Consider the following 13,667-nt stretch of genomic DNA (forward strand, 5'->3'; position numbering starts at 1 on the left):
TAAACCAAGACGTAGTCCTTGCTCCATAAAAACTTGCCCTCTTATAAATCAAGCTGGCTTTCCTAAACTTTCCCCTAGTAGCCCTTTAAATACCCCCTCTGGCCTTACCCCGTCCTGCTCAGTGGTTAGAGTGTCGGCTCGAGGGCTGAAGGGTCCCAGGTTTGATTCTGGCCAAGGGCACGGACCTCAGTTGCAGGCTAGATCCCCGGGCTCGTGCAGGAGGCAACCAATCGATGTGTCTTTCTCACATTGATGTTTCTCTCTCTCTCTCTCCCTTCCACTCTCTCTCAAAAGCAATGGAAAAAATATTCTCAGGTGAGGATTTAAAAAATAAATAAGTAAATAAATCCCCCCTTCCTTCTTTTTGGTAGCTGTTTTTTCCAACTCCTCTCCACCTCTCCTCTTATCTAGGAGTTATTTGTAAGCACAATTTTTTAAACAATTTATATTGTACAAGATTCATATTTTGCTTTTTAACAAGGATACTTATGTAGTAAATTCTGCCTTAGGCAGATGTTGGCCAGAAAAATCCAGATTCCTCTGGGACCCCACCTTGGCCTCTCCCGGACTTGGAACCTGTTGTGGAAGGAATTGGCTATGACCTTCACCACTGGAGAGTAGGGTCTGTTGCTAGGGAAAAGGGTGTTTTGGTTCTGACAGGAGAAGGGTTCACCATGATCACCTAGTGCCTCTATGGAGGGGTCTGGAAGAAGTATTCCAGTCTGATTTCTTCCTTAGCTGATTCTCCCCATATGCACCTCTCTAGCTCTGAATATTTGGCACCAGAGCTCCTGAAACACCACTTCTCCTCATACACCTCCCTCCTTCCCAGCGGTCAAGGCTTTGGAGCCCCCCTTTCCTAACACCAAAATTATTTAAAGAGAAAAATACAAGACAAAAACCTATTAGCACTTTGTAAACACAGTGAATAACCTCTTGGAATATTTTTGGCTTTATATAAAACAAGGTTTTTAATTGTAAAATAGAAGTGCCATTGGAAAATGCACAGGGTGTAATTTTGTTAAAGTAAATTTTTCAATGTTTTACAGAATTACATTTTCCAAAAAAATTTTTTATAATTAAGTTCTTTATTAAAAACTTGTGAATGATGAAAAAATTAAGCTGGCTTCTTTTTCACTGTTTTTAGAGAGAGGAAGGGAGAAAGGAAAGTAGGTGGAAGGGGGGAAGGGGGGAGGGAGGGAGAGAGAGACAGAAACATCGAACAGTTGCCTCCTACAGGAGCCCTGACCAGGGATCGAACCCGCAACCTGGGTATGTGCCCTGACCGGGAATTGAACCTGCCACCTTTTGGTGTACGTGATGGTGCTCCAACCAATGGAGCCACAGCCACTAGGGCTAAGTTGGCTTCTTTATATATAAAACCAGGGTCTCTCTGTTTAGCAGATGAAACTTACTCAAAGCAGAGCTGCTCTGACTTAAGAGTGAGGGCCTGAAACCCCTCCAAAACCCACCTCACTGGGGGCCCCTGAGGCCTGCAGGAAATCAGGAATTCTATGAAGCTACTGACCTCTGACATATTTTCTTTTTAATACAGGGTGGGGCAAAAGTAGGTTTACAGTTGTAAGTATATGAAAGACAGAGTTTATTCTTGTATTATTACTCATTAATTACAGTATTATTTTCCATACGAACAACTCTAAACCTACTTTGGCCCCGCCCTGTATTTTACTTTTTACTTTTACTAGGGTTCCTTGGTGCAATGTGGTAGGGAAGAGAGAAAGGAAATGAAAGACTGTTCAAAATGTTTATGTAGTTCAAAACTACATAAAGTTTGTCCTCAGAGATCCCTACACGTTCCTATCTTTAGTTTTTCTGTTAAATGTTTATTGCATCCCTTCGATGTGCCAAGGACTCTACCTAGCATTGGAGAAATATAGATGATTAAGAGATGGCTCTAAAAAAGCCCATAAGCTGTTAAGGAGCTAATCACAACCCAGTTCAATGCAGTTACTTTCTTAATTATCAGGCCCGATCAGTAATATAACCAAGCATTCTACACTACACCAGCCTTCACGAAATCATACTACCACACTAAATCAACTGGAAGATCAGCCCTGAAACTAGAAACATAAAAATGTGAAAAAGAACATCACATAACTGATGAAATAGGGTATGCACAGTGGTCAAGAGCATGCCCCTGTCCCTCGATCCACTATTTACTTAATATTGGGCCAGTTACAACTCCTAAGTCTCAGTCCCCTTTCTCAATGAAATGAGGCCATAAACAGCAGTACCTACACCAGGTGTTGTCACCAGAATTAGAAGAAATAGTCTTATAAATCACTTAGAATCAAGCCTGGCATACAGCAAACTCTCAATAAATGTCTATTACTACTACTTTCATGGCAAAGGCTATAATAAAAGTAAACAGAGTACTCTGAGAGGAACATCAACCTGGGCTTATAAGAGAAGGTGGGTCCCTGAAGAGGACCCTCTAGGTGAGTCTTAAAGGCGAGCAAGGAGCCAAGAGAGAGGGGGAGAGAAGGAGAGAGCAAAAGAGAGAGGAGAGGAGGAGAGAGGGAGAAAAGAGAGATAAGATAAGATACAGAGAGGGGAGACAAAGAGAGACAGGGAGAGAATGAGAGAGAGGATGAGCACAGCTTCTAGGCAGAAGAAATAAATGGCACATTTATGGAGAAGGCACAGGAGAAAAAGTATATACTCTTGGAGCTTCCATTTCACTCACAGTATGTAATTTAAACTAATATGACAGAAAACGTTTGGGAGAAATGTTAAAGTAGAATGGAAAAGCCATGTTAATTTAATACTTTTTAAAATTGTTTTTCTTTTCTTGATTTCAGAGATAGGGAGAGTGAGAGCGAGATAGAAACACCAATTATGAAAGAGAATCATCGACTGGCTGCCTCCTGCACAACCCCCACTGGAGATTAAGCCTGCAACCCAAGCACGTGCCCTACCAGGAATCGAACCGTCATCTCCAGGTTCAAGGGTTGACACTCAACTGCTGAGCCACACCGGCCGGGCAAGTCATGTTAATTTTGAAGATAAAAATCTGAGTTTTCCCCATCTTATTCCAAGTTAGACTGCTTCTGGTTGTTCCATAAATAGCGAATAAAAACCTTTGTAAAGCACTGCAGAAAGTGTAAGTGCTGACAATAGTTTTTAAATCTTATTACTAAACCAACAAGCACAGTCGTAAACTATAAGAGGAACACTTATAGCCATCAGGGAAGGTCCCCAAAAAGGGATGGAGTCAAGGAAAGAATGATGCCTCACCAGAGTGGGTCTGCGTGAGACACACTGATGACAAATGCCTCTCCCGTCTGTCCAGAAAGCGTCCGCCCACTTTTATCGACAATTGTTCCTGAAATCTGAATTAACAAGGCAAATTCAGTCAACAATACAGGCTGGAATGAAGAGTTCAGTCACAAAGACAAAATAAAATAAGCAAGCTGACTTTTTGTGTACTTTTACAGGGAAGAGAACTGTGGAACTCAAAGGTAGCATATTCTACAATTGTCAGGATAGACACATGTCAAGTGAGGGGGGAGTTGGGGAACCATGGAAGCAAGGAAAAGGGAAAGCCACAGAGGCAAACGCTGTGACCAGAGCTGCTTCAGAATTCACACATCCTGTCTCATTAGAGAAGGCTTTCCCACGATCCTCAGCTTGGCCTGGCCTCCTCCTGTGGCACAGTCCTAGTTTAGATTCCATTTTAGTCTCACCAGGCAACCTCAGGATTCTCGAATGGGTCTGCTTATTGAGTTAATAAATTGGCAATCTGCTGCTTTCAGTGCTGGGTACTCCAAGTCAGCATGCAAGGCCCTAAGGAGGGTACAACCCTAAGCCCCTGGCTTCAGGATACCAATCCAGCCAGAACACTCTGCTTTACACCAACCACTTCCAGATTCATTTGCTTCGTCTTAAGGTAGTGGTAGGAGGAATGTGAAGAGAAAACTTAAAGTAGGTGGTTACCAAAAGATACTATCAGTAGTTCTATGCAAGAAAAAAACCCCTACCCTCAAATGACAATATTAATAAAAAACAAAAATCAACATTTCAGAACTTACAAAGATAGGCCGGGGAGCATATGTCTCTTCAAAAAGCTCCTGGAGTGCAAACAAGGCTGCCTGTCAGGGTAAAAAAAAGAGTATTATCTTGGATTCCAAGATGGCTACAGATGAGGTGGGACCTTCACCCACCTGCTCCCAGCCCCAAACTGGGTTTGCATCTAAATTATAGAGCAATCAACCTGAATAACCAAGCTGAACTGAAATATTATAACCCAGGATTTACAAAAGCAGCCACATAGAGACTAGTAAAAAGGGCGGAGATGTGGAAAGGGATAGCACCTGCACCCAGGTGCAGTGATGGCTGAGAAGCTACAGGGATATTGGGGCTGCAAAACTCCCTCCCCCAGGAGCACGGGGTCTCAACCCCATGTAGGGATGCTCAACCCAGAGCAACAGAGATGGGGAGAGGAGAACACGTATCATCTGGTGGTGAAAATCAGTGGTGATTCAGTCTGCCTGGATACCCAGATGGCACCTTCCCAAGAACTAGCACTCCTATTGTTACAGCACCAGAATGAGAAGTGCACTACCTAGTCCCTGACTGCTGGTGAGGCCCCTCTGCCATACTCAGGTCCTGCAGAGGGGGGTTTTCTGGCTGCACCTAGCAATGCCTTTTGGGGCCCTCTTTTTCTGGGGAGGCTTTGGCAGAGACTCTGAAAGTGATGAAACTGTGTGGCTTTGGAAAGAGGGCCAATCTCTCCCACCTTGAGGACACAGCCAGCACCACTCCTCCTACCTGTTGAATCACTCAGCAGTGTGATTCCAACAGGCACTAGACTCTGCTGGGAACAACTCCACCTGAGGGGCAGCCCCTGTACAGTGTCTCATATATAGTGATCGAGGTTTACCCTTATAGTCACCCAGCCTGAAGGGTTAATTCCACCCATGAAAGGGCCAAAAGCATTCAAGACTCAACTACAACAGAAGGGTGCACATAAACCACAAGAAACATTCCTGGAGCAATGAAGCTCTGGTGACCTGGAAAATTGTGCCACTGAGCCCAACAAGACATCATCATAAAGCCATCATGACAAGTTTGGGAGTCATAGCAGATCTACCTAATATACAGAGACAAATGGGGAGACAAAGAAATATGCCTCCAGCAAAAGAACAAGAGAAATCCTAGAAAAAGAATTATATGAAATAGAAGCAACCAAAATAGCAGATGCAGACTTCAAAACAATGGTTGTAAGGATGCTCTGGGGCCTTAGGGAAAAAATGGATGTAAAGAAAGAGATAGTAAGCATTAAAAAAAAAAAGGAAAACATAGAAAAGAACCATTGAGAAAAGAAGAACACAATATCTGAAATGAAAAATGCACTAGAAGGGATCAACAGCAGGTTAGATGAAGTGGGGGATCGAAGCAGCAATTTAGAGGACAAGATAACAGTAAGTACCCAATTAGAGCATCAAAAAGGAAAGAGAATTTTTAAAAATGAGGAAACTCTAAGAGACCTCTGGAACATCAACCATAAAAACATCCACATCATATGTATCTGAGAAGGAGAAGACAGTGACTCAGACAACAGTGTGGTGATAGTCAGAGGGAAAGGGGAGTGGGATCTAGGTGGAGGTGGGCAAAGTGGGGGTGGAGGTAGGAAATGGGGATTGAAGAAACTTTGCTTGGGGTGATGGGTGCATGATGTAGTGTGCAGATGATGTTTTACTGAGTTGTACACTTGGAACCTGTATGGTTTTGTGAACCCAATTTCTATCATCTTTATCTGGGAGAGACTGTGTCCAAAGGTCATTCTAACTGGCTGATCTGAATGTTGGCTTTTCTAAGACCTCTTCAGGTAAGATCCATGTCACGTTCTCTGGGGAGAAGAAATGTGTTCTCCCTATAATGCACAACCCAGCACCATCTGAAGATCACACTAAAACAAAACAAATGCTGACTGAAAGTTCACCTAGGAACTAGTGTATCCTCTGAGGGGGAGCTGAAGAGCTACTCTTTCTTTCTTTTCTCAATCAAAATTAAAAATAAGAATGCTTCTGCCTCCCATATCGTCATATATACATGGTAGGTATATGAACCAACATTGTGTGTCATTGCCAAAAAGAGTGTGAGCTCAGGATGAGATGTTAAAGATCCAAATCCTCCGTTACTGTGCAGGTTTTGTTGAGTTCCAGGCAACACATCTTTCTTTTTATCATTCTATTTCTTGACTCTAAGATGCACATATTTCCATAATTAATTTTTTGAAATCAGAATGTAATCTGTAACTAATGTGTACCGTTGTTGTGATGGTGGGATTCTTTTCCCCACCAAAAAAAAAAAAAATGTGAATTTCTCTTTTGATAACTAGAACAAATTGACCCTAAAGATCTTACAGAAAATAAACATGGAAAGAATAGCCAGGAAAGTTCTGGATAAAAGAAGGAGGGGTGTTCAATGAAAAGCCTACCAAGCTACCAGTTACTCAGACACACTGTAGTTATAATGCTACATAACACTACATAATGGTACGTAACATAATGCTACCCTGTAAATAACAGGAGGGCAGTGTGACATCAGCAGACAGATAACTGGAACAGATTCGACCAGATGTACTCCTGAATTTAGATGATATGGGTAATTCTACGATTCCTCTCATCGGAAAATAAAAGAATGTCTAATAGATGGTGTTAGGGAAAGTAGGTAACCTTAGAGAAAAACAGTAGTTAGATCTCTACCCTTTCCAAACTCCAAAATAAATTCCAGACCCCTAATGATGTAAACCAGTCCCTCTACAACCAAAAGAATGTCATGTCATACATTCTAAAACCTAAAAACTTCACTAACAAAATATATACCTAATGCTTTATCCTATTATTATACAACCCTTATTTCTACTCTAAACAATACTCTTTTCAAATGTATATCTGGATCTCATTTCAGATATAGTTCCTATTATATGTTACTGCTCTTATTTTCAAAATGTACACCTGAGTTGCTTCCCAAATTATAAAATTTGTTTACTGAGATTCAAAAAACAATTCTAAAAAGGTATATAAAAGAGAACCATACGAGTGACATGTTAAAAATGAGCAGGATAGTCGTTCAGCTACTGGCTGGTAGTCCTGTCCCTTGTTCTTCACAAATGCAAGTATTTTAGTAAAAAAAAATGTTTAAAAAATTATAGGTGGTACCCAACTGGAGTGGCTCAGTGGCTGAGCATCCAGAACTCGGTTCGATTTCCGGCCAGAGCACATGCCCAGATTGAGGGCTCGATCCCCAGTAGCGGGCATGCACGAGGCAGCCGATCAATGACTCTCTCATCATTGATGTTTCTATCTCTCTCTCCTTCTCCCTTCCTCTCTCTGAAATCAATAAAGACATATTTTAAAAAAACACTATGGGTGGTGGCTAACCTTGGCCTGCACCTCCTGTGAGGCCCCAGAACCAGCATACCCGGTAGACAGCTTCAGATCACTCTGAAGCACCACCTAACCACCTCCACAAGCAAAACAGTCAAGGTGTGGACTCAGCAGGTACCTAAGCCCTGCTGAAATAAGTTCTGCTCTATGGGGTTGGCCCCTGCATAGCAGATCCTCTGCAGTCCATCCTCACAGCCAGTTGGTCTAGGTGTAAGCTCTCCCTCTGATGTGGCAAGAGCCATCAAGCCTCAACTACGACAGGTGGGTGCACACTACAGGACACCTACTACATAAGGCCACTCTACTTTTGATTGGAGCATTTAATCCATGTACATTTAAAGTAATTGTTGATAGATATGTTGTTATTGCCATTTTAAAAAGCATTTTTTATCTTTTCTTCTTAAAGAAGGCCCCTAAACATTTCCTGGGAGACAAAGCAGCTCTACCTAATGCATAGAAACAAACACAGCAAGGCAGCCAAAATGAGAAGACAAACATGTCCTGAATGAAAGAACAGAACAAAACTCCAGAGAAAGAACTAAAGGAGCAATCTGCCAGATGCAGAGTTCAAAACACTGGTCATCGGGGTGCTCAATGTACTTAGGGGCAGAGAGGTGAAACTTAGTGAGAAATTCAACAAAGGGATAGGAAACATAAAAAAGAACCAGTCAGAGCTGAAGAATACACTAACTAAAATGAAGAACACATTATGGGGATCAACAGTAGATGAGATGAAACAGAGAACCAAATCAGTGATTTGGGATATAAGAAAGCAGAAAACCTCCAATCCAAACAGCAAAAAGAAAAAAGAATCCAAAAAAACGAGGATTCGTTTGTGCCAAAGGGACTGGCACAAAATATTCAAAGTGATGAAAAGCAAGGATCTACAACCAAGATTGCTCTACCCAGCAAGGCTATCATTCAGAATCCAAGGACAGAGAAAGAGCTTCCCAGACAAGAAAACGCTAAAGGAGCTCATCACCACCAGGCCAGCACTACAGGAAATGTTTAGGGGCCTTCTTTAAGAAAAGATAAAAAATGCTTTTTAAAATGGCAATAACAACATATCTATCAACAATTACTTTAAATGTACATGGATTAAATGCTCCAATCAAAAGTCATACAGTGGCTGAATGGATAACAAAACAAGACCCTTACATATGCTGCCTACAAGAGACACGCTTCACATCGACATACACACAGAATGAAAGTAAAGGGATGAAAAAAAGATATTTCGTGAAAATGGGAAAAAAAAAAAAAGCTGGGGTAGCAATATTTATTATCAGACAAAATAGACCTTAAAACAAGACAAAGAAGGATCCAGCATTTCTACTTCTGAGTATTTATCTGAAGAAACCCAAGACACTGAATCAAAAAGACATATGCACCCCTATGTTCATGCGGCATTATTTACAGCAGCCAAGGTATGGAAGCAGCCTACCGTCCTCAATGGGTAAAGGAATAAAGAAGATATGGCGCATACACACAATGGAGTAGGACTCGGCCACAGAAAGAATTAAATTGTGCAACAACGTGAACCCAGAGGGTGAAATAAGTCAGAAAGAGACAAATGCCAGATGATTTCACTTATATGTGGAATCTAACAAACAAAATAAACAAAAAGCAGAACCGAGAAAGACTCATAGACATAAAGAACATTTTGACTGTTGCCAGATGGGAGGGGGTTTGGGTGATGGGTTGAAAAGGTGAAGGGATTAACTACAAACTGGTCGTTACAGAAGTCATTATTTATTTATTTATTTATTTTAAATATATCTTTATTGATTTCAGAGAGAGGAAAGGAGAGGGAGAGAGAGACAGAAACATCAATGATGAGAGAGTCATTGATCGGCTGCAGCCCACAACCCGGGCATGTGCCCTGACTGGGAATTGAACCCTGATCGCCTGGATCCTAGGTCGATGCTTAACCGCTGAGCCACGCCCGGCCGGGCCAGAAGTCATTATTTAAAATAAACTTCTGAATCTGTGGTCTTATTTCCATAACATTTAAACAATTAAACATTTGATGACATGTTAAGTACTAGGGATAAAAAGAGACCATTTTTTATTCTTACCTGGGAACGGGGAGTGCCCTTGCAAATAAAATTCCCTCCCCACCAAAAAACAGAATCCGTAAATCCAACCAGACAAAATTAAAATTCTCTTACACCAGTAAAAAACTAAATCAATCAAACAAAAAACAACACAACTATATCACCATCACCACCACACATAAAGTCAAAAGTCAAACACCAAACTGGAGACAATATTTGCTATTCATCACCAACAAGAATGATTTCCTTAGGGAAAGAAAATAAAAAAGACCAAAAGTCCAACAGAAATAAGGCGCAGCACACACATCACAGGAGAGGAAATGTAAATGTTGTAAAAATGTTAAGATGCTCTATTTCATTTATAGTCAGAAAAATACAAATAAAAACTATAGTACGGAAGCATTTTCCACCTATCAAGTTGGACAAGATCAAAACGTGTAACAGCAGATGGTGTGGCGAGGGTGTGAGGAAACCAGCCCTGCTGTGCACCGCTTGCTGACTGGGGTTTAAGTGAGCACATCTCCAAGGGGGCCAATTTGACACTAAAGATCAAAATTAACAATGCACAAACCCTTTGACCTGGCAATTTCACTTGTAGAAAGTCATCCCCTGGATACAGTGTGCAAAACGTTATGTATAAATTGATGGTCTCCAGACGGAGGGAGCTGAGGGGATGAGTTAAAAAGTTGAAGGGATTAAGAAGTACACACTGGCAGTTATAAAACACTCACGGGGATGTAAGAACAGCACTGGGAACATAGTCAGTGATACTGTAAAAACTATGCATGGTGCCAGTTGGGTACCAGACTTATCGAGGGGATCACTTTATAAGTTACATAAATATCTAATCACTATGTTGTACACCCGAAACTAATATAATAATGTATGTCAACTGTAATTGAAAATTAAACAAGCAAACAAATAAATAGCACAGGTATAGGATACTGACTTTTCCCTCCATACACTTATGTGCCTTTGTACATATGTAAGGAACACAACCCACCCCCCCAGTACCTGCACAGAATCCGTCAGGCTCCACACTGGTAAGAGTAGTTGTCCCCAGGAAACAGGAGATGGAAGGATAGTACTTTTCACTACATATCTTCATGTACCTTTTGCATTTAGAACCATGTATATATACATTACCTGTGCATATATGCACATATAGTAGCTATACATGAAAATATTTACTTTTACAATTAAAAAAAAAAACATTTTCTAAAAGTTAAAAAGATAACATTTTGAAGTTTTTTCATTCTACCAGCCTCGGTTAAAAATAGTCAAGAATAAAATGGAACGAAGGAATTTCATTTAATCTTAATAATGGCTATTACTGTCTTCTCCCTACATTAGGGGATTCTCCAGCCTCCCACCCCAGCCCTGTCCCTTTTCCTCCCTTAACTCACCTTGGCATTGGCAGTATCAAAAATAGTTTCAACGAGTAAGATATCGACCCCGCCATCTAGAAGCCCTTGGGCCTGCTCTTTGTATGCCTCAACGAGCTCATCAAAAGCTGCAAAAGATAAAAACACATCCAGGACCTCAGTCATCAACATCCCCTGAATGACCAGGACGTGCTGTGTTCAGGCCTGGCACCTGTGAACTACATACTGCTGGTTTATGGCACATAATTTAAGGACAATGCCACCTTTTGTAAGGAATCAGATGTAGAAATATGGCAGTGATGGAAGTTAAACCAGTAAACTGGACACAGTTGCTCCTGAACACTTGCACAAAGCCTGCACATCCCATGTGTGAGTCAAGAAAGAATAAGAGGGAGCCCAGAATTCCCGAGATCTGCACCTGCTATGGAGATCTTTAGGACAGATCATTCTTTCCAGGGATGGTTTTGATCAACTTATAAGGGATGAATGTGAGGAGTAACCAAAGGAACGTGTCACACTGATTTGGACATCACATGGGGAGTCACGTCCTCTCTCTCTCTCTGGTAAAAGGCTGCAGTCCTGTGGGTTTGGCTCCTGCCCTCTGACAGCAACTCTGTCAGAGAAAAGACATGCCTGATGGACAGTTTCAATCTCAAACAAAGGTGTTCAATGACTCCTGGGTACAATTTTTGTTAGAAACATCTCGAGGTGTCTCTTTCCATCTGAGAAGTCACCCATCTCCCCATTTCACTTCCCAACCAAAAGAGAAAATGCTCAGCTACTCGGTAGAGGCCTAAGCAGCACATCGCATCTTCCACAGCACGGGAGGAAGAAGAGGTAGCTCCTCACTGCAATGCCTAGACTGAGAGGGCCTCAGAATGAGCCACCCTGGTGACCAAGTGTGGAAGCTCCACATGGAAAGTTCTGTGACCAAAAGCCTATAAACCACACCTGCCTCAACTTGCCATCTATACAAAATCCATTCCATACACAGTATCATTACTATTCAGCTCTGAAAGTTTGTTTGTTTTGTATAGTCTGATGCTTAAGAAATTGACCCATATTTCTAGATTTTTTGTAAAATCTCAATGCAAGTATGCTTATATATGATAGTTTGTAATTTTTATAATGCTAGTATGTTTATATAGTTTGGACTGCTTTGTGATAAATAAAATGGAGGTCTAGTGGGTTATTCTCTCATAGACCAAGGTCTGATGTCCATAATTTCTCAACTTGTCAGTTTAAAGCTTTATTTTGATTGATTTTATTTTCCACAGCTAATACAAAAGAACTAATACACCACCACATACATTTGAAAGCAAATTTAAAACACAGACACACACCAGCTAACTTTCTTTTTAGATGTACACTATATTCCAGGGTCTGCTGTAAGCCTTTATGTGGATAAAGTCTCAATAACCCTGACATAGATCCATTACTGGTCCCACCTTACCGACTGAGAGATTACTAAAACACAGAAGTACTTGCTCACAATCAACAATTCTATGTGATGAATACTCACTGATGTTCCTGTAATCTGGTCTTTCCACAGACGGGGACACAGAGAGTGTCTTATTAGTTGGACCCAGAGCTCCTGCCACAAACCTCTTAATTCCTTTGGGAAAGAAAAGCAAGTATGAGATCTCTGAATTGCTCACAGTTTTTGTTGTGAATCAATAAGGTATAAGATTTTCCTAGGATATAAGTCTGTAATCCTTTGTCCAATACTCTGAAATCCAAAAGGCACAAAAGCTCAAACGTTTTTCTTAATTCATTTCACAACAAAACTTGACCTTTCCTGAACTAACAATAGGCTTATGTATATATACTCTTTCTCCCACTCAGAGGAACAGTTCATAGGTGTTACTGCAAATACGTGTTTGATTACGGAGCTGTCCCAGATCCCACTGGGAAAATTATGAAATATGGGGCATCTGCACATGTCAGCAGCCCAATCAAAACCCTCGGAGTTCTCAAGCCTAGCTTCAAAGTGTGTCAGTAAGGTACCCTTTCTACCACCACAGCTATGTGTGAACACATTCTCTCTCCCTATCCTTGATGGTCCTGGACTTAACAGGTTCTGCAGAAACTCCTAACAGTAGCATTCAACTTGAAATGCTCTCAGGCCCTTTACTGGGGGAAAATATTAAATCAGAATTAGCAATTATATGGCCCGAAATTAAAGTATAAAGCAGATCAAATTTTACTTTAATAATCCTTTTAATAATTCTCTAATAACCTTTCCCCCAAGCAAGAGTCTTGGTGCTCTACAGGAACCTGAGAAGTGCTAACAGAAGCCAGGGCTACACCACTCATTACCTCTGGTAATTTTAACCACTCAGTAACCTGGTTACGTGGTACAATTTAACTGGAGAAGACTACCAACTACTTGATTACCCAGCCTGTGAACAGGTTATAGGCCCAAATATTCCTTATCTTCTCCAAAGCCAAAGAATAATGTGGGAATAAGAAACATGTCCTCCAATTTCCCTGCTTTAGCTGCTTCAACACCCTCTGACCTGCGCCTGCGGGGCAACAGTCCACATGTCTCCATGGACTGCATCATTACCTCTCAGAAACAGAGTTCCTATAGATTGCTCCGTCTCCATTCACTAGTATGCTGTGTCTCACTTCCTAACCATTTTCTTTCATCTTTGCTGCTGGCAGTAACTTCCCATTTTCAAATCCTAAAGGGTTCCATATATTTCTCCTAGTCCCTTCCCTCCCTCGAACCCTCCCCACCCACTGCCCGAGAGTTCTTAAGGCAGCTGGCCAGAAGGTTAGTTATTTTGGGAGGCTACTTTTCAACTTCC

General features: G+C 41.3%; 1 protein-coding gene across 4 annotated transcripts in view; it reads right to left on the minus strand.

Annotated features, from left to right (window-relative positions):
• Positions 1-13,667, minus strand: part of MTR (5-methyltetrahydrofolate-homocysteine methyltransferase) — a 94,161-nt gene that overhangs the window by 64,138 nt on the left and 16,356 nt on the right. For all 4 annotated transcript variants that reach the window (XM_087828923.1, XM_087828926.1, XM_087828924.1 and 1 more), the window contains 4 exons: positions 12,377-12,469; positions 10,876-10,982; positions 4,053-4,112; positions 3,259-3,353 (listed from right to left, as the gene is read on the minus strand). In XM_087828923.1, the coding sequence (XP_087685049.1) occupies positions 3,259-3,353; positions 4,053-4,112; positions 10,876-10,982; positions 12,377-12,469 (355 nt within the window). The remainder of the gene's footprint in view (positions 1-3,258; positions 3,354-4,052; positions 4,113-10,875; positions 10,983-12,376; positions 12,470-13,667) is intronic.

The sequence above is a fragment of the Miniopterus natalensis genome, chromosome 21, assembly GCF_054644295.1.
Source record: "Miniopterus natalensis isolate mMinNat1 chromosome 21, mMinNat1.hap1, whole genome shotgun sequence".
Classification (NCBI taxonomy): Eukaryota; Metazoa; Chordata; class Mammalia; order Chiroptera; family Miniopteridae; genus Miniopterus; species Miniopterus natalensis.